The 20,823-nt window shown below is 33.3% G+C and overlaps 1 protein-coding gene across 1 annotated transcript; it reads right to left on the bottom strand.

Moving 5' to 3' along the window:
- Positions 1-7,295: 7,295 nt before the first annotated feature.
- Positions 7,296-19,124, bottom strand: Phum_PHUM399550 (Microtubule-associated protein 1A, putative; the record flags this gene model as incomplete). The annotated part of the gene is made up of 10 exons (XM_002428702.1): positions 7,296-7,465; positions 7,569-7,802; positions 7,898-8,073; positions 8,533-9,027; positions 10,831-15,688; positions 15,808-16,056; positions 16,152-18,198; positions 18,273-18,505; positions 18,599-18,938; positions 19,035-19,124. 10 exons carry the CDS (start codon positions 19,122-19,124, stop codon positions 7,296-7,298), a joined length of 8,892 nt encoding a protein of 2,963 aa, XP_002428747.1.
- Between the last annotated feature and the right edge of the window lie 1,699 nt (positions 19,125-20,823).

Here is a 20,823-nt window from a genome sequence, read left to right as displayed (position 1 = left end):
TTGCTATTAAAAAAAAAAATTAATAATAATAATAATAATTAAAAATATATGTACGAAAACGATTGACTGGAAAATTTAAAAGTGCGACACAAATCCCAATGGTAAAATAACGGTCGCGATTATTTTACGAATAAACGTTAAATAATTTTCGTGCTATGTCATTTTTGTTTACCAAAAAAAATAAAAAAAAAATGAAAAAAAAAAAACGTGGAAAAATAAAAGCGATATTTACATCAAACCGCTTCCTGTTATCTTTTGACAAAGAAAAGATAAATGAAAATTTATGAGGGTCCCGCATCCTGGTTAAACCGCTTATTGTTCACAATATAAGAAAAACTTTTTGCTGTATTTTTTTTTTTTTTATTATTTTTTTTCTTAAATAAATTGCAAATAACAAATGATATCGCAATTTTCCCCCAGCCCCCCCCCTAAAGAAAAACAGTATTTAAAACAGCAGCAAAAGCAGGAGGAGCAGGAGGACATCAGCATTTTTTTGAAAAACGATTTAAAAATTATTTTTAAAAAAAAAAAAAATTTTTTTTTCTATGATTTTGAATCGATCGATCAATCTATCAATGTTTAAAAAATTTATGTTTTTTTTTTTTTTTTTCAAAAATCTTATACACAAAATTCCTTTTTTATTTATGTTTACTCAAAAAAAATGTTTCAAAATAATGAAATAAAATATTTTTGTTTTTTGTCTATATCGAAAATTATTTAAAAAAAAAAAATCGTAATATTAAGGTAAAGAAAGAATTGGGTAAAAGCTGAGAAAAAGGGTGATGAGAAAATATGGAGGAGGAAATAGAAAAGAGGAAAAGTACATATTCCCAGCTGTCATTTACAGACAACTTCATAAGAGCTCAGCTTCAAAGAGTATGCTCCAAAACTTCATTTACAGCAGACGTTCAAGTTTTTCAAAATTGATGGCAACTCTTTTCAAACGGAAAACCTACAGATCATTAAACTTACCCCTCACTTCTTCATCTTCATCTTCATCATCTTCTTTTTTTTTACCTCCTTTTCCTTTCTATTTTGCTACAATCGGTGTGTATATTCCCGTATAAATGATTATTTTTGTAATCCGTGAATTTTTTTTTTTTTTAACACTCATTTGCACACACGGTTAATAGATAAAATCGATCCGCACTGTCCGAGCGCCGCACTACGAATGAGAACAAAGTACCTTTCCAAACAAGTACTTTACCTCAACTTTTCGAACGCGAAACGTTCCGGAACATTTTTTAAATTTGAAATTTTTTGAATTCGTTCTCTGTGATTGGTCGATTCGTCGAATTCATTCTGAGCGTTACCAACCATACGAAACACTTTGTTTATTTTCTTTTCCATTATAATACTTTAACGAAAATGATTTTTATGTTGGTAATATTCGAATTATTTTTACGCGGGAAAAAAATTGTTTTGCATTAAGGAATAATTTAAAAATTAACGGTTTCACCTTGAATGCATATCAATCGAATGCGAAGAATTTATCATTTGAAATTTAACATAGGGTTTTATTTACGCGCGAGTTCGATATCGTGGCACCAGACCAATTTCTTTATATCATTTTCTTACGGGTAAACAAATCAATTTTTAAACAATAATTAAATTGACCCAGTTTTTATAATTTTTTCTTTTCCCGTTAACGACATCCAGCTGTTTTGTTGTTTGATTTTATTTAAAAAATTAAAAAAAAAAAAAAATTTTTTTTACAAAATATTTGTTATTATTATTATTATTATTATTATTTTCATAATAATTTTTGACGTATTAAAAAACTTTCATTTTTATTTTTATTTTTTTATTTTTTTTGTTATTTTTCTGCTTCTGATCTGCATCAAAACCAGTTGTTTTTTTTTTTTTTTGCAGCTAACTGATTTAAAAAAATTATTATTATTATTATTATTTTTAAAATTTTTTTTTGATACATTTTTTTTTTTTACAAAAAAAAAAAAAAAAATTTATCAAAAGAATTTTTCTCTGTCAAAAACAAAATCCGGAGATTCATTTGCTTTCTCCTCCTGTTTTTTTTTTTTTTTTCGGCAATTTATTGGTGCCAGCATTTAAGAGGTTAAACAAGATTAAAATTTTTTTTTTTTTTTAAACTAAAATTATGCGGAAATGATTTTCTACCCGTAATTATTACATAATTTTGTTTTTTCTTACAAATAAAAATAAAAAAAAAAATATTCGTTGTTTCGAATCGTAAATAAATATCACAAACAAAAGTTTTTATTTCCGTTTCCGGGGAGGAAAACTAACATGCCATAACGCGAATTTTTTCATTTGATGCCGTTAATAAAACGTCGTGGAACTAACTTACTTATAAAATTATTATTTATCTATTTACACGAATTATATAAAAACGTTTAAAATTATTTTATTTTTAAATTATTGTTAAAAAAATCGAATTTCGAAGCGAAAAATTAAATTAAATTTTAAAAAAATGAAATAATAATAATAATAATAATAATAATAATAATAATAATAATAATAATAATAAATTTAAATAAATAAAAAAGACGAATTCGTTAAAAAAAAAAAAAAAAAAAAAAGTTGTGAAATCGTGGGGCCAAACTCTGAACGAAAGTCTGAATTTGACATTTGAAAAATTGCCTCTTAGAAAGCTTCCAAGCAATCCCGTTCGGGACTTTTTTTTCTTCCTCTCTCTCTCTCTCTCTCTCATTCCTTTTTTTTTCTCTCTCCTTTTCCTATTCCTTTTTCTTTTTCTTCTTCTTCTTCCACTACAATCTTCTCATCCTTTCATTTTTACATTCCTTTTTTTGTTTTTTAAACATTTGATCGACTCTAATCTACTTCGACACACACACACACACACGTCATCCTTTGTTTTTATAAATTGTGCGACAATTAATTAATTACACGCACTTTATTTTAACCGACATTTTTGTCGAAAGTTCGACAATCGACGACGACGTAATCAATTAATATTTAAGAGTAATAATTTTTAAATCGTGTTAGTACTCGTACATTTTGTTTTCCTTTCTTTATTTTTTTTTAGATGCGTATTCGTGCGTGAATGTGCGTGCGTTGCGTGGGTGGAAAATGTGTGGGTGTGTGCGTGCGTGAGAATACATACACAATAATATAAAATTAAACATCTGTTTTAAATCGTTTAATAATAAACGATTTATGCCTCTATGACGTTTTTTTTTTTTTTTCCACAGTTAATTCAATCAAATTACATGTTGTTAAATGTACGCGACGTTTTCGTAATTTCTACTCCTCCGCCATTTTTTTTTATTTATTAATAACTTACTACTCGCGACACATAATAATAATAATAATAATAATAATAATAATAATAATAATTTTGATATTTTTTTTCCCGGTCTCGCATTACACGTGAACATTTGCTCAAATTCACAATTTAAATTATAAATGAATTAAACGATGGATTAAGTAGTGGAGAGAGGGAGGAGGGAGAGTTAGGGGGGAGGAGGGAGGAGATAGAGGAACGATACGGGACGATAGGGGTGAGAAAAAAGTAATCGATGATTATCGAAAATATTAATGGGAATAGGGGAAGAAGGGAACAGGAATGAGGAAGAGTCATAACATTATTGTTATTTTATATATATATATATATATATATATATACTTCCTACCTTTTCCCACCTTGTTACGGTCCTGAAGTCTAGATAGATCATCGTATCTGTTTTTCTTACCGTTTGGTTTTCGTCTTTCGAAATCGATTTTTTTTTTTTTTTTGCATCTGGAAAATTTCAAAATTTTTTTTTTTTTTTTTACACAAACCGCTAATGTAAAACACATGGCTTAAATTTCTGTTAAATTTTTTTTTTGTGTTTTTTCTCACTAAGTTGCCTTTGCTAGCCTTTTATTTTTTAATTATCGAATCGTATAAGAAAAAATTATCGATAATCGATAATCGATCATAGTCGATCATCGTTAAAACGGACGGATATGGGATCGTCATCACCATCATCGAACGAACCCACATAAAAATTTTTTATTATTATATTCTATATATATATATTTATATAGTATAATATGACAATAATAATAATAAATAAAATAATCAAATAATAATAATAATAATAGTAATAATAGTAATTAATAATATTTTTAAAATTACCACCGATCAATCAATATATAATATTATTTAATAATAAAATCTATAATTTAAAAAAAAACAAAAACAATCATCCAATCAGTCAATCGATAGATCGATCGATCAATCGATCAATACACGTATAAATAGACGTACTAAATTTTTAAAAACAAAAACGCCAAAAAAAAATCTTATTTTTTATTTAAAACGATTAAAATCTAATAATATATTATTATTATTATTATTATTATTATTATTATTATTATTACGACGTTAAATTTTATTAATATTAATATTATTATTATTCAAAAAATTTATCAAACGTAATTTAATAACGAATATAAATATATATAATAATAATAATAATAATACGTACGTACGTAAAAATCATAGATTATATCCTTTATTATTAAAATAATAATAATATATTAAACGTGATAATAATAATAATAATAATGATAATAATAATAAACAAAAAGGCGGATTTTTTACAATTTTTTATTTTAATAATTTGGAGTGGGTGGGTGAAAGGGAGGGAGGGAGTGAGTGAGGGAGTGGGTAGGGCACTATCGGAAAAATTCAATTTTCGGTTTTCTTTTTTTTCATCATCATCATCATCATCATCATCATCATCTAAATAAAGAGGCACTCGTTTAAATATCTAATTACACTTTCCATCCCTCAAATCATTTTTTTCTAGAATGTTTTCTGCACATATTTATATAAATATATATATATATATCATATAGAGATAATTAAATAATCCAACAATTATTTCATAAAAAAGAAATCCCTAGTATTATTATTATTATTATTATTATTATTATTATTATTATTATTACTTTCGTTCCCTATTTAAAAAAAAAAAAAAAAAAATCAATATTTAAAATTGTAATCCATCATCATCATCAATGTTCCTTTTATTTATTTATTTATTAAGTTTTTAAAAAAATGTTTTTTAATTTATCATTCACAGCCAAACGCAAAACCCTGAACATATTATTATTATTATTATTATTATTTAGTATTATTATTATTACTAATATTATTTATCGGGTTATGTAACTACGTAATTACGTGTAATAAAAAAAAAACGTTAAATTGTAAAAAATCCGCTTGGTAAAAATAAAAATAAATAAATAAATTTATTAATTAATAAATATCGTCGTTCGAAACAAAAAACGTTATTAATAATAATAATAATAATAATAATAATGATAAAAAGTTTTTTGTATATACTTAACCGCTATTTATATTTATTTATTTATTTATTTAAAATTTAAAAAAAAGAGAAAAATGGGGGGGAAAAAAATTTAAAAATTTAGTAATAATAATTTTTATAAGCTTCTAAATTTAATAAATTCAATAATAAATAGTAGTAGTAGTAGTAATAGTAGTAGTTGTAATTTCTATATATAAATAAATAAATAAATAAATAATGTAATTAATAAATCTTTTAAACCTTCTTCAAGCTCATTACGTTTCACCATTTTAAATTTTTTTTATTCCAACATCCCTTAATTATTATTAATTCATTAAACTCGTTTACAAAAAAAAAAACAATAAATTATTTAATAATAATAATAATATTAATATAGCAAAATCAACAAAGTATTATAATAATATTAGAAATTTAATATAGAAATAAAAAAATGCAACTAAAACAAATTTTTTTGAAAAAAAAAAATATTTTTAACGGTTTTCGAACGTTTTAACTCTACTCGAAAAAAAGAACAATTTTTTTTTTTTTTTTTGATTTTTTTCTTAATGTTTTTATCATCTAAAATTTATAATAAAATTTTCAACTATAATTACCTTGTAGTTTGTTTTTTTCCTCTCTCTCTCTCTTTCTCTCTCTTTTTTTTTTAAAACTATTTATTATTACATTAATGCACTATATTTAAAAATATTTAAATACGAATTTACTTTCTTTTTTCCTTCGTTTTCTAATTAAAAAAAAAAAAAACAAAGCAACAATTAAACCGTTGAGTCGCCATTTTGATGACGTCACCGGCAATTCTCTTTTTTGAAATTTCCCTCACATGTTTAACTTATGTAAACTTTCTACGTAAGTTAAGCAGGGAGAGAGAAAAAACAGAAGCTGATTTGATTCACGTAGTCGGTTATTCGCGCCATTAGTCAGTTAATTACGTACGTAAACAACGAACGAAAGTGTGTTTTACATGTATATATTATATTTTTACTATAAAAGTGGTTTTTAGTTTTAAAATTGTTGTTAACTGTTTAGAAAACGAAATAATTATAACAAAACTAATTAGTTTTCATCGAATTTGCAATCGGGTGAGTCGATTAATTATTAAAATTGACCATTTTGCTTTTGGCTTTTTGATCTTTGCTTTCTCTCTATCTAATTCGTCCATGTAGGAATCGATTTGTTTAATCAACGAGTAATTTTAACGGAAAATATTAACTTTTTACCCCTCAATCGCACATTTAATATGTATATATATATATCAAAAAACTATTTTTAAACTTATATAATTATATAATGTTAGGAATAAAATTACGAATTTGAATTATTATGTTTAACTTATACGCGTATATCATTTCTACCGAATAATTTTCAATAACTTTAACAACTTTCCCAACGTTTTTTTTTATTATTTTTTTTCATCTTTTAAAAGTTTTACGTATAAAAAAAAATTTTTCGAAAACCTCTAACGATCTATAAATTAATTATCTATCAATCCGTTGTAAAAACGTTTCTATTAATTTTGTAACGGTTTTTTGTGGTAATGTGATGATGACGTCAGACGTGATAGTTCAGAAACTATTAATTCGATTATCGAACGACTTTGACACTTTACAAAAAAATGAATTTTTTTTTTTTTTTCTACTGGCCAAAAAGCCCCTGTCGTATTTCTTCTATTTCTCTATGAGAATTCGTGAATTTTCCATAGATTAATAATATCGTGTCAAAAGAAAATTTTGTACTTTTGTTAACATATTGATGCTGAAATTATTATGTTTCGACTCAATACTCATTATTCGACTAAGGTTTTGAATTTTTTGTAAATGTGCATACCATACCTGATTGCTTGCTTACTCGCTAGCAAGCAGGTATGAATGCACGCATATCGTTCTCCGTCGTCGACAAAATAAAGAATATCTAATAAAATCCAGGTTAAATATTCTTTAAAAAAGATCCTATTTTTGATGAAAATGCTACGAGTCGGCCCTAAAATTCCAATCGATATGCAGAACAGCTAGTTTCGTGATCTTGCAAATTGATCGTACACCTGCTAGCCGATGGTGAGAGATCTATTTTATGCTTGGCGAGAGTTTCTTCGTTTTCGGCTACCCAATATCCTAATATGTCGGTATCGTAGGTCGGTATTATTGTCACCTCTGGAAAAAAAATCAAAGGTTGTGAGAACAGAGAAAGAGAGAGAGAGAGAGAGAGAGAGGGAAAAGATAAAGGTTTTCGAAAAAACATTTTGGGTTTGCTCACCCAATTTTTTGTCTTCCCACGTTTGTTTGGCTTCCAATAGTGCATTGTACACTTCCTTGCTGGGTTCGGTCCCGCTGAATACGTAATATCTGGCTCTTACTTTTTTGAAAAATTCAACGTTGCTGTAGTAGGAATTTCCGTGATGGGGCACGTAAGTTAAATCTAAGTATAGATGAGAGGTCGAACCGGTTTTGGTACGTCCGAGTGATGCGGCTCGTTTTTCCGTTTGTTTAACTGGAGATTCCGATCGTCTGTTCGGTGTGTTGTTGCCTGGAAAAATTTATTATCATTATTCGGTTCGAAAAAAAAAAAAATTTTTTTTTTTTTACCTGATCCTTTGTGATCGGCAGACTTTTTCATTTGTAATTTTTCTTTTTTCGGAGTGTCCTTGCTGGTAGTGTTCGTAGTTGTTACTCCATGAACGGCGTCTGATAATCCGTTTTGAGTCACGGGTGGAGCCGGAGATGGTAAACTCATGGGTTGTCCCCAGTTCGTCACGGAATCGCTGTTATCCGTCGGAGTTGATAGCGATGAAGTCGTGGAAATGTTTTGTCCAGGGAAAATATAACCTTTGTTCGCATTCTAAAAATAAAAATGGCTCGAACGTTAACGAAAGCGTTCGCGATACGAGTGAATAAATTGATAATGATGATAATTTCTTACTTTCGGAGGTAATGGGAGTCCGAGAGGTTTACCCCAACCTTCAATGACGTCCGTTTTTTTAGCTGGAGTATCTTCTGCTGAAGGTTCCGTTCGTGATGCTTCGACCGGTGTTTGTTTCGACTGTTCGCCGTCACTCGTTAAAGTAACGCTTTGACTTTGAACGGTTTCTGAGGCTCCATCATCTCTTTCTACAATTTCTTCGACTTCTTCGGGTAAAGTAGTTTTTATAAACGTGTATTTTTGTTTGATTTCCGTCTTCGGAACTTCCGAATATTGTTGTTGTACGAATTTCATTTCCGACGTGCTCGATTCTTCTTCCGGTATGTCAGACGCATAAAATCTTTGAACGAATCTAGTACGGTCTAAGTTTTCCGGGCGACCATCTTCCGTGTAATAAGTCTTCACAAAACGAGATTTATCTCTATCAGACCCTGTCAAATCTTCTTCCGTGTCGTAAAAGTAAGATCTTTGCGTTCTCTCTCCGTCGGAACCTATTTCGGTAAAGGATTCGTATCCTCTTTCTTTACGCATGTTTTTGATATGTTCTGCTCTCATTTCATCTTCCGTCGGTAGGTTACCGTAAAACGAACTCGTCATGAGAGACTCGGAATCACCGTGTGAAGTTATGTAAGTCGTTTTAAGGGGTGACATTTCAGATGAGCTCTGCCGGAAATCCTCTATTTTGCTTAAATCCTTCCGGCAAATTAAATCTTCTTGAGAAATGACGGACGATGTCGACGTTCTTCGACTGATTTCCTCCCTCGGCAACGTCTTTACTTCGCTTTCGTCTTTTATACTTTTACTGTGTTCATCTACATCCGCCTCGTCGTAGAATTCGGGTTGATCGATTTTGTTTTCAATGTTCGTCGTGACGGTTTCAGTCGTACCTTCGTTTCCTCCTCCCTTTGTTGTGATTTTTGTAGTCGTCGTCACTTTAATACTTCCGTCGTTTTGTTCTTCTCTTTCTTCCGTGACGGTTGTAGTTATCGTTATGACATTGTCACCCTCGACTTTTGTCGTTTCTGTTGTTTTTGTTGTAACGGATTTGTGTAAGGTTCGAACGGTGGGTTCGATTTTTTCTTTAACTTCTTTACCCTTCGACCGAACGAAAGCTAATTCTTGTCGAGCTTGCATGAGTAGCGTTCCAAGTTCTTCGCTTTCGTTTCCGCTTTCGCTTTGAACAATTTCGCTTTCTCCCAAATCATCAATTTCTTCAGTCGAACTATTTTGAGAAGTCTTTCTTGAGCGTTGAGTGATGTACTCTTTTCTAGCTTGCATAATTAAATTTCCAAATTCTTCTTCTTCCGGTTGTAATTCGTGTGTTTTCGCAACCGATCGTCTATCTTCGACTCTGCTACCATTTTGAATGCTTATTTCCGTTTCGATTCCGCCGTCTTCACTGCTTGCCGTCACCAACATTTTTTTCACTCTACTTTTTTGATCCGATTCATCTTCCGAGTCGACATCTTTAACCCCTAATTTAACCAATTGATTGATATCTTCTTTTTCGTTTTTATTAATTTCTACTCTGATTCCACTTGCCGTGGCACCAGTCAAATCATAATTTTCAGCCTTATCTCTTTTTAAATCCGAATCGGAATCTAAATCGTCATCATCGACATCCAATCCTTTAAGTTCTTCTTCTTCCTCACTGGTAACATCCAAAATTTGTGATTCTTTTTCGTGTCGTTCACTTTCAAGAGTTCCCTTCTCGATTTCTTCTTCGCTTTCCATTCCATTCGGCGCGGATGAGTCAGATTTTTCTAAATTGCTTCTATCAGGAGTCGATGATCGGGAAGAATCTCCCTCTTCGTGTTTTATCCTTTCTACGGGATGCTTTATCAATGAATCGCTTGTCGTTTTTATGTGCCTGGTGTAAGTTTTCCGTAATTGTTCTTCACCTTCAGGAGCAGCAGTAGTAGTAGTAGTTTCAGTCTTTGTTTCCTCTAAAATAACCGTATCGACGACATCTTTAACTTCCTTCGAAGAAAGTTTTAAATCGTCAACCGGAGATGATACTTTCTCTCGAATTTCCGTATGCGATAAGTGTGTTTTGGAAGATTCCTTCGACTCAACCTCAGCGACAGAAGAATCTGGAGTTAATTTAGAATCTTTTTCCGAAATTAAGTCCTTTGCGATACTAGTTGAAGTTTCGTCTTGTAAATCTGATTGCACTGGAACCGGAGAACTTCTTTTTGAACCAATTAATTCTTTTGAAGTTTTTTCAGCGTCTGTAAAAAATCCAGTTTTATAATTTTCATCGGAAAATGATGAATTCATTACATTATACTGTACTCCATTACCTCGTTCGTCTACGCCTTCTTTGACTCCAGAGGGTGGTAATACTGCGGGAAGATGCGAAACTGTATCACTTGAGCTTTTTATAACATCAACACCTTCTTGTAAACTCGTTACTGTTGTCTTCAAAGATTCTTTCCTACTAGAAACTTTTTCATCCGACGGTGAACTTTGTCTTGATATTTGTTGTTCAAGTTCCGAAGGAGATGTTGCGCTTGTGGTTTTCGCTACTTCAATCGCATCGGAAATATTTTGATCAAAAGTTTGCGGTTTTGAATCCATTGGAGAACTTTTATCAGACCCTGTGATTTCTGCATCTAAAGGAGTACTCGTTCCAGAAATTTTTACTTCGATGTTTGTAGGCGTACTTTGTCCAGATTTTTTATCTGTGGAAACACTCGGACCAGAAGTTTGTTTTACATCTAAAGGTGTACTTTTTCCAGAAGTCGGTTCTTTTACGTCTAAAGGTGTGCTCTTTCCGGATACTGGTTCTCTCACTTCTAAGGGTGTACTTTTGCCAGATGTAGACTCTTTCAGGTCAGAAAAAATAACTGCGTCGGAAGTTGGTTTTAAAATAGTTTCAGTTTTACTCATTTCAGGCATTGGTTCCTTTAAGTCTAATGAAGTACCTTTATCGGACGATGGCTCCTTGGAATCTAATGGTGTACTCTTTCCAGAAATCGGTTCTTTTACTTCTAATGGCGTACTCTTTCCGGAAATGGGTTCTTTTACTTCTAATGGCGTACTCTTTCCGGAAATTGGTTCTTTTACATCTAGAGATGTACTTGCGCTAGAAAGTCGTCTTTCAATAACTTCTCCGGCGGCGCTTTCACCAGGAATTTCCTCTTTTACTTCCAGCGGCGTACTTTTTCCAGAAGTTATTTCTTTTACGTCTAATGGAGCACTTGTACCAGAAGGTCGTCTTTCGGTGACTTCCGTAGCAGAATCCTTTACTTCTGAAGAAATACTTGATGCAGAAGTTCGTCTCTCGATAATTTCAGGAGTACTTTTATGAGACGTGGGGTCTTTCACATCTAAAGGTGAACTTTTTCCAGAAAGAGATTCTTTTATATCTAAAGGAGTACTTGTACCGGAAGAAAGTTTGTCGATGATTTCAGGCGTGCTTTTATGAGATACTAGATCTTTCGAATCTAATGGAGTACTTTTTCCAGAAGTCGATGGTTCTTTTACGTCTAAAGGTGTATCTTTACCGGACAATGGTTCTTTTACATCTAAAGGTGTACTTTTCCCGGAAATCGGTTCTTTTACATCCAAATCAGTACTTGTACCAGAAGGACGTTTTTCACTTTTTTCATGTGTACTTTTTTCAGAAACGGGCTCTTTCTCATCTAATGGTGTACTTGCACCGGAAGTTCGTTTTTCAATAATATCTGTAGTGCTTTTATCAGTAATGGGTTCCTTTACTTCTGAGGAAATGCTCGCGCCGGAAGTTCGCCTGTCGATAATTTCAGGACTACTTTTTCCTGATTTTATTTCTTTTGCGTCTAGGGGTGTACTTGTACCAGAAAGTCGTTTTTCAATAATATCTGTAGTGCTTTTATCAGAAGTTGGTTCCTTTACTACTTCCGAGGTAATGCTCGCATCAGAGGTTCGCCTGTCGATAATTTCAGGTGTACTTTTATGAGATACTAGATCTCTCATATCTAAAGGTGTACTTTTTCCAGAAGTCGATGGTTCTTTTACGTCTAAAGGTGTATCTTTACCGGACAATGGTTCTTTTACATCTAAAGGTGTACTTTTCCCGGAAATCGGTTCTTTTACATCCAAATCAGTACTTGTACCAGAAGGACGTTTTTCACTTTTTTCATGTGTACTTTTTTCAGAAACGGGCTCTTTCTCATCTAATGGTGTACTTGCACCGGAAGTTCGTTTTTCAATAATATCTGTAGTGCTTTTATCAGTAATGGGTTCCTTTACTTCTGAGGAAATGCTCGCGCCGGAAGTTCGCCTGTCGATAATTTCAGGACTACTTTTTCCTGATTTTATTTCTTTTGCGTCTAGGGGTGTACTTGTACCAGAAAGTCGTTTTTCAATAATATCTGTAGTGCTTTTATCAGAAGTTGGTTCCTTTACTACTTCCGAGGTAATGCTCGCATCAGAGGTTCGCCTGTCGATAATTTCAGGTGTACTTTTATGAGATACTAGATCTCTCATATCTAAAGGTGTACTTTTCCCAGATGTTGGCTCTTTTACATCTAAAGGTGTGCTTTTTCCAGAAAGTGATTCTTTTATATCTAAAGGAGTACTTGCACCGGAGGTTCGTCTTTCGATAATTTCAGGCGTGCTTTTATGAGATATTAGATCTTTCATATCTAAAGGAGTACTTTTTCCAGAAAGAGATTCTTTTATATCCAAAGGAGTACTTGTACCGGATAGTCGTCTTTCAATGATTTCGATGGTACTTTTATCAGAAACTACCTCTTTTACATCTAATGGAGTTTCTTTACCTGACAATGGTTCTTTTACATCTAAAGGTGTACTTTTTCCAGAAGTCGGTTCTTTTACATCTAAAGGTGTAATTTTTCCAGAAGTCGATTCTTTTACGTCTAAAGGCGTACTTTTTCCAGAAGTCGGTTCTTTAACGTCTAAAGGTGTACTTTTTCCAGAAGTTGTTTCTTTGATATCTAATGAGGCATTTGTTGTACCTGAAGGCCGCCTTTCCATAATTTCACTAGTAGTTTTTTCAGGAATTTCTTTCATATCCAAAGGTGTGCTTTTCCCTGAAATCGGTTCTCTCATATCTAGAGGTGTACTTTTTCCGGATGTTGGCCGGTCTGGAGAACTTTTTCCCGACGCGAATTTTTCTTTTTCAAGTAAAAGAGTTTTGTCTTTTTCAGTAAGATCTTTTTTAATATCTCTGATAGAGTCTTTCTCAAAATGTAATGGACTGCTTTTACCGGATCTTAGTTTTTCCTCTACTGTTGGACTACTTTTTCCAGATTTTAGTTTTTCATCTACTGTCGGACTACTTTTTCCAGATTTTACTTTTTCGTCTATTGTTGGACTTGTTTTACCAGATTTTACTTTTTCATCTACTGTCGGACTTGTTTTACCAGATTTTAGTTTTTCATCTACTGTCGGACTGCTTTTACCAGATTTTAGTTTTTCATCTACCGTCGGACTTGTTTTACCAGATTTTAGTTTTTCATCTACTGTCGGACTGCTTTTACCAGATTTTAGTTTTTCATCTACCGTCGGACTAGTTTTCCCAGATTTTAGTTTTTCATCTACCGTGGGACTAGTTTTCCCAGATTTTAGTTTTTCATCTACTGTGGGACTGCTTTTACCAGATTTTAGTTTTTCCTCCACCGTCGGACTGCTTTTTCCGGATCTTAGTTTTTCCTCCGCTGTCGGACTAGTTTTCCCAGATTTTAGTTTTTCATCTACCGTCGGACTAGTTTTGCCGGATTTTACTTTTTCGTCTATTGTTGGACTAGTTTTACCAGATTTTAGTTTTTCATCTACCGTCGGACTAGTTTTGCCGGATTTTACTTTTTCGTCTATTGTTGGACTAGTTTTACCAGATTTTAGTTTTTCATCCGCCGTCGGACTAGTTTTCCCAGATTTTAGTTTTTCATCTACCGTCGGACTAGTTTTACCGGATTTTAGTTTTTCCTCCGCTGTCGGACTACTTTTACCGGAAGTACGCTCGTGAAATTCTGGGGTTTCTTTAACGGAAGTTCGTCTTTCCGAATGCGTAGGACTCTCCTTATCGGAAGGTGCTTTTGTTGTTTGTTTTTCATCGCTTTCTTTTTTCTCATCAATAGGTTGTAAAGTTAATTCTTTCGGAATTTCTTTTTCAAGTAGAATATTTTTTGATGAATCTACAACAGAACCAGTGTCCAATCCCTCATCTGTCGCACTTGTTTCGACTGAATCTTTAACATCATCAGGTTTTTCTTCTTTAATAATCAAATATTGTTGTCTTTCCGCTTCTAAAAACATTTCAACGTCAGATTTTTTTTTAACAATTTCAACTTGGTTTTCTTTTTGGGCGATTTCGTCGTCTGATTTTCCTTTAACCTCATCAACGACATCCCCACTCATTTTCATTTCTTCGGGTCGTTCGGTATCGTCTAACTTAGCCTCGGAATTTTCATCAGTTTCTTTTTTGACTTCGTCTGATTCTTTTTCTAAAGGTTCGACAATCTCATCTCGGGAAGCTGAGCTTTCGATTAAATTAACAGATTCGCTTTTGATATTCGATTCGTCTATAGTTTCTCGGGTTGTGTCGCCTTTAACGAGATCATCTTTTTCTTTCTTTTCTTGATTTTCATCGCGAACTGACGAAACGTCATCAGAAAATTTTTTTTCCGTCGGTTTAGATTCGTCGAATTCGACTTTTCCTTCCATTTTTTCGGAAATTAAAACATCAGAATCTTTATCTCTTGTTGAAGGTTGTTTGTCTTTGTCATCTTTTTCTAACGCATCCGGTATTGATTCTTTAGGTTCGATTTTTTCTCTTTCTGTTACTTCCGATGGTTTCGAATCCACCATCGGAGCGGTTAATTTTTCCAAAATCGGTTCGTTTAAGTCAACGGGGGGAGCGTCTTCGAGAGTTTTCAAATCCGTCGTTTTTTCCGGGATATCCGGTTTACTTTCAATTTTTTCCACGTCACTTCCTTTGTGTAGTTTTTCAGATTCCAATAAAACTTTATCCGATGGTTTATCTAAATCTTCCTTTGACAATTTTTCTCCATCGACTTTATCCTCATCGATATCCTTGATTCCTTCGGGAACATCCGATTCGGAAAATTCTTTTTTATCATCGCCGGAAATCAAAATTTTCTCCTCCTCCCCTTTTTCATCCGTTTTCCCCGCGTCCGCGTCGGCTAAAGTCGTCGGCGGCGGCGCGCTCTTTTCAAGTTCGTCTATTATATTCAAATATTTAGACGTGATCGAAAGTTGAGATTCGTCTTTCAATTTTTCATCGGGTTTGTGATCGTCTGAAAGTTTTTCTACCGCCACGACGGAAATGGATTCTTCCGATAGTTTCTTTTGTAAATCTTTTGAAAATTCACCGCTCGAATACATTCTCGGATCGACTTCTTCGTGCATGGGTAAATCTGCCACTTCATCCGGAGTTTTGACCACGTCCCTCGGTTTTCTATGTCCCACGTATATCGGCTTTTGTGACTCTGAAAGAAAAAAAAAAAAATTTTTTTTTAATATCGATCGGTTTCCCTTTCCACACCCCCCCCCACTCACCACGCCCCCCACTTTTCTTTCGCTTAAGATTTTTTTTCTAAGCAATTACCTTCAATTTCAAATTTTGTCGGAGTGACAGGTTTTTGAAAATCCGTTTGAACGATTTCTTTTGGTTTTTCTTCTTTTGTTTCTTCTTGAATGTATTTTTCTTCCACGACTTCCTGAGTTTCTTCGACGAGTATTTTTTCTTCCGCGATAGGTTCTTCTTCGATTTTTTCATCTTCGGGCAATGTCGGTGCCGTTGTTGCCGATGTTTCCAAAGTATTTGAAATTTTCTCATCCGGAAACGATTCTCCCGCTTTTTGATTTTTCGACACTGTGAAAATCGATAATCGATAATCGATAATCGAAATGCGCGTTTACTATAAAAAAAATCGATTAAATTTCAATTACCTGATTCTTTGTTATTATCATCCTCTGGTTCTTCATGTTTATGCAATTCAATGTTTTTCCCTTCGATTAAATTTTCCGATGGTTTTTCCGAAATTTTTCCCTTCTCGATTTTTTCCTCAATTTTCTTTTCTTCGTCGGAAATTTTCCCATCGGATTTTCCATCGATTTTTTCATCAATTTTATCTTGAGTTTTCTCAGTTTCGATTGTTTTTTCGATTGTTTTATTTTTCTTTTCCGATTCTTCTTCTTCTCGTAATAATTTTTTAACTTCTCCTTCCGCTTCCGTTTCGGAAGGTTTGGATTCGATTACAGGTTCATTAGGTACGACGACGACTTCGTTGTCTTTTAAACTTTCATCGGGTTTTTCGGAATCTTCCGAAGACTCTTCTTTCGTTATAATTAAATATTCTTCCTCTTCCTCTTCGTCTTCTTCTTCTTCTTCTTCATCTTCTTCTTCTTCACCTCTTCCCTCGTTTTCATCGTCTTTGGTTTTGTCTAACTTGTCTTGACTAGTAGGCGCAGGTTCCAATTCCTTTTTCACAGCCATCTTATCAGTCTCTTTATTTTCAATAATGTCTTCTTCGTTAACGGGTTTCGGTTGAGACCTTATTTTTTCTTGCGATTCAGTCTTTTCGATACCTGCACTCGGATGAGAATCCGAAGCAGTTTTCAGGAGTTTTCCAGCCGTTTTAACGACGTTCATGCTAACATCCAATTTTTTCGCGGCTTTTTTCGCCGCGAGATTCTCTTGTTCGGCCGTCTTACTCGCCTTGGTTGTCGTTGTTTTGACGGGTGACGTCGGAGCTTTCGTACGGCGGCTTATCGGTTTCCTTTCGACTTTGAGTCCGCTCTGGGTTGACGGTGGCGGAGTTTCTTCTTTTTTCCTAGTTAAAGATTTACTAGTCGAACGAATGACTCGAGCTTCAACTACTTTTCTATTGTTGGCTTCCTTGGCACTCTTCGCAGGAGTTGCCGATGGTGACGTTTTAGTGACGACTTTGGTACCGGCTTTGACTTTTTCAGCTTTGGTCGCGGATCCGTTCATCAATTCTTTTTTCGGCGTGCCGGGAGGAGACGCTTCGCCTTCTAATTTTTTTTCTGGTATTTTTTTCCTGTCGGCACTTTTACTCGGTGCTCTCGAATCGACTTTGGATTTGACGTTTTTCATTGCGTATTTCGATCGATGAAGTATTTTCTTCTTTTGATCTTCGATATCGGCCATTTCAATTTTATGAATTTCGTTTTTGAGATTTTCGATTTGTTCGTCTTTACTCAAGAGCCGGTTGTCGAGTTTTTTCAAAGGCTCTTCATTTATGATTTCCGCTTCCTTTTTCTCTTCCGCTAATTTCTGCGTATCCGGTTTCGTTTTGATGATGTCTTTGGGTGGCGTCTTTTCTAATTTTATCTTATTCGGTTTGACAGCCGTTTTCGTCATAGGTTTCGCATCCATTTGTTTATTTTCCACCAATTTAGTTTGCCTCGTTTTAGAAATGGATCGAACCACCGAACCACTCGTGGGCGGACTTATATTTCTCGCAGTGCACACCGGATGTTTAAGAAATTCCAAATGTCGGAGTTTTTCCAATCCTTCGAATATTTTATGTTGCGGAGTGCTTCCCGGAAATAGAATTCTCGTTATCGTATCGCTCGGATTAGCGGGTTGCCACACGAGCAAAGCGCAAATCGAAACCAAATTTTGCAGTGGAAATTCGAAAGCTTTTCCTCCGACTTTTTTTCCCGTGTTATAAAACAGGTGACTATCGTTGGCCGTCCACTTGGCTAAAAACTCTTTCACCGCTTGACTATCTCTCGCCGGACTTATGACGTACATGTCGAGTTTTCCGTGACCGACTTTATGATACAAATTAACGGGATCTATTTGATTTCCATCTCTGTAACAGGGATGAGGTTTCAATGCTAAATGACGTAAATTAGCCACGATTTCCTGTCCTTCTTCTGCTAAATTCACGATCAACGAGTCTTTATCTTTATCACCGTCGGGAGACAATGCAATTTTACGATCCTGTAACAAAATCGTTTTCGTAAGCTTACTTTGTCCTAACAATAATAATAATAATAATAATAATAATAATAATAATAATAATACGCTTATGTAATTACCTGCAAGTTACAAAAAAAATGTCCTATTTGCGGATACACGTGATTCATTTTTTTCCTTTGCAAAACGGCCGAAATACCATTTATCGTGCTATTATTTAACCTCGTCAACAAAACGGCATCGAGACGATCCAAATGTCTGGCGAAATCCCAAAAGCAAGCTTTTCGGGCAAAACCCCCATCTATGAGCATGTTAAATCCGTTGATACCAAAAAGTGCAGCATCCCCTTGACCACCTTATCGAATAAATAAATAAATAAATTGATAACGTTATCGTGTTAGGAAAACAAATATAAATATGTACGGAATAAAATATTTAATTGTCTCACCCGGGAATACGTAAAGAGTGGGATGAGTGAATCGTATGTTTCCGACCACATCCGTCGGTTGGAGTAATTGTTGTATGTTGGCCGGCTCTAAAAAAGGTGATAAGTAATCGATGAAAGATGATATTTCCGGATTTTTTCCAGACGTCATAACATCCCCGGGATTTATTCTAATGTTACAAAGTTTCGATACGGGTTCTTTTTTAAATCTCTCCGTCGTCCAATCCCCCTCAGAAGCGCAATGTATATCGATGGAAACGGAATTTTCGTAAGCTTTTAAAACTCTCAATACTTCCGGTTCGTGAAGGCCTTCGACTAAATCCGATATCGATAAAGTTCCATCCTGAATAAAAACACGAAACGGTCAGGAAAATTTTTTTTTTTTAAAAAAAAAAAAAAGGAAAATTATATTCATCCCTTCTCTCACACACTCCCCTACCTGCAATATCCATGATCCGTTTCCGGCAAAAGTATATCCGGCGTGTATTATGTGCCTGTGTTTTGTAAAACTCGATAATAAATTTTTCATGCATTGATGAAGAGTGTTTAATTGCGGATGAATCAATATTTCAGTCACCAAATTTTCCGTCGCAAATTGTATCAGTCTCTCACCTTTTTATTTTTCCCCCCCCCAAAAAAAAAAAAGGGAAATTAATTAATAATTACGTAATATTATACGGAAAAGAAAAACGTAATTTTGAGGTTACAAAAAAAAAAAAAAACCACAGCAACTGCAGCAGCAGCATCACCACCGGGTTAAAATTTTCACTTTACATTTTCTCTCTCTCTCTCTCTCTCTCTCTCTCAACCCCTTCATTAGTGGCGAATAAATTTTTTTTTTTTTTTTTTTTTTGTTTACTTTTTTAATAAAGTTAAAATTTTCATAACTAATTACGCGTTCATAACCTTTTTTCCCCTCCTCTCCCTTCCCCCCTTTTTTTTTACCTTTTTTTTAAAACTAAAAATTTTAATTATAATTAACCTAAATCGGTTTTAATTACATTTTAGTCATACGAAAATGTTATGGGGGAAATCGGGGGGAATGGTGGGAGGGAAAACATTTTTAAAAAATGTTACAACATCTTTAGAAAGAAAAAACCATTAACGAATTTCTCCAGAGAATGGTGTGTGTGCGTGCGCGCGCGTCATCACACAAATTCGTCGATAAAATTTATTTATTTTTATTTTAAAAAAAAAATTTCATTTGAAATCAACGTTAAAGTGCAATTTCAAATCCTATCCCGATTTTTCCCGGTTTTCCCTGTTTTTTTCCCCTAATTATTTCCGTTCGATGAAAAACGAATCGACCGGAAATGAATTGATAATTTTCTTTTTTTTTGCATTCGTGTGTGTGCTCATTCACGAATTTTTTTTTTTCGTTACGAAATTTTCGATATTTTCGAGAGAATAATAATAATAATAATATGGCGAATTGATTTAATAACGGGGGGGATATAAAGTAGTAATAATAATAATAAAACTTACCGTATCGGATTTCTTCCCCCTCGGGCGATTGTTCAGTAATGGCTTGAAGTTCTTTTTCTAAACTCACGTGACATTCGTTTACGTTCCAAGAAAGAAATGCTGGAATCAAGAACATAAAAAAAAAAAATTAAAATAAAACTCCAAGATTTTCTCTTCTTCCCTACCCCCCCACTCGTTTCTTTCCCCGCGATATAAAGGGAGGAGAGAAAGAGGAGGAGGAGAAGGAGGAGGAGGAAGAGGAAGGAAGTTTAAAACAAAAAATTATTTTCCACGTCATTTATTCCAGAAAAAAAAAAAAAAAAATTGTGTTACATTTTAATGATTTTTCAAGTGTAAATTATTATTATCATTATTATTATTATTATTATTATTATTATTTTTAATTATTATTATTATTATTTATTCATTTTTTATTCGTCCTGATAAAGAGAGAGAGAGAGAGAAAAAATTAATTTCACTTTTTATTTTTTCAGGAAAAAAAAAAATGTCAGTGTTAAAACATTCGCGATAAAATCACGTTTAACGGGGAGGGGGGGTTTCCCTCTTTCTCCTCAAAAGGGTTAGGAGGTGGTAGGGGTGGGAAACAAAGGTAGATAAAAAAAAATGTTTCGAAACATCAAATAAAAAATAAAACCGTTTTTTTTTCTTTCTTTTTGCGTCGCGAATTAAGAATTAAGAGAATAAAAAAAAAAAAGACTTACTTAAGTTAATAACCCGATTTCCGTTAGCCTTGTCGTGCAAGA

The sequence above is a fragment of the Pediculus humanus genome, genomic scaffold (genome assembly GCF_000006295.1).
Source record: "Pediculus humanus corporis 1103172107910 genomic scaffold, whole genome shotgun sequence".
NCBI lineage: Eukaryota > Metazoa > Arthropoda > Insecta > Psocodea > Pediculidae > Pediculus > Pediculus humanus.
The sequence above is the reverse complement of the archived record's forward strand: the minus strand, read 5'-3'. Positions and strand labels throughout refer to the sequence as shown.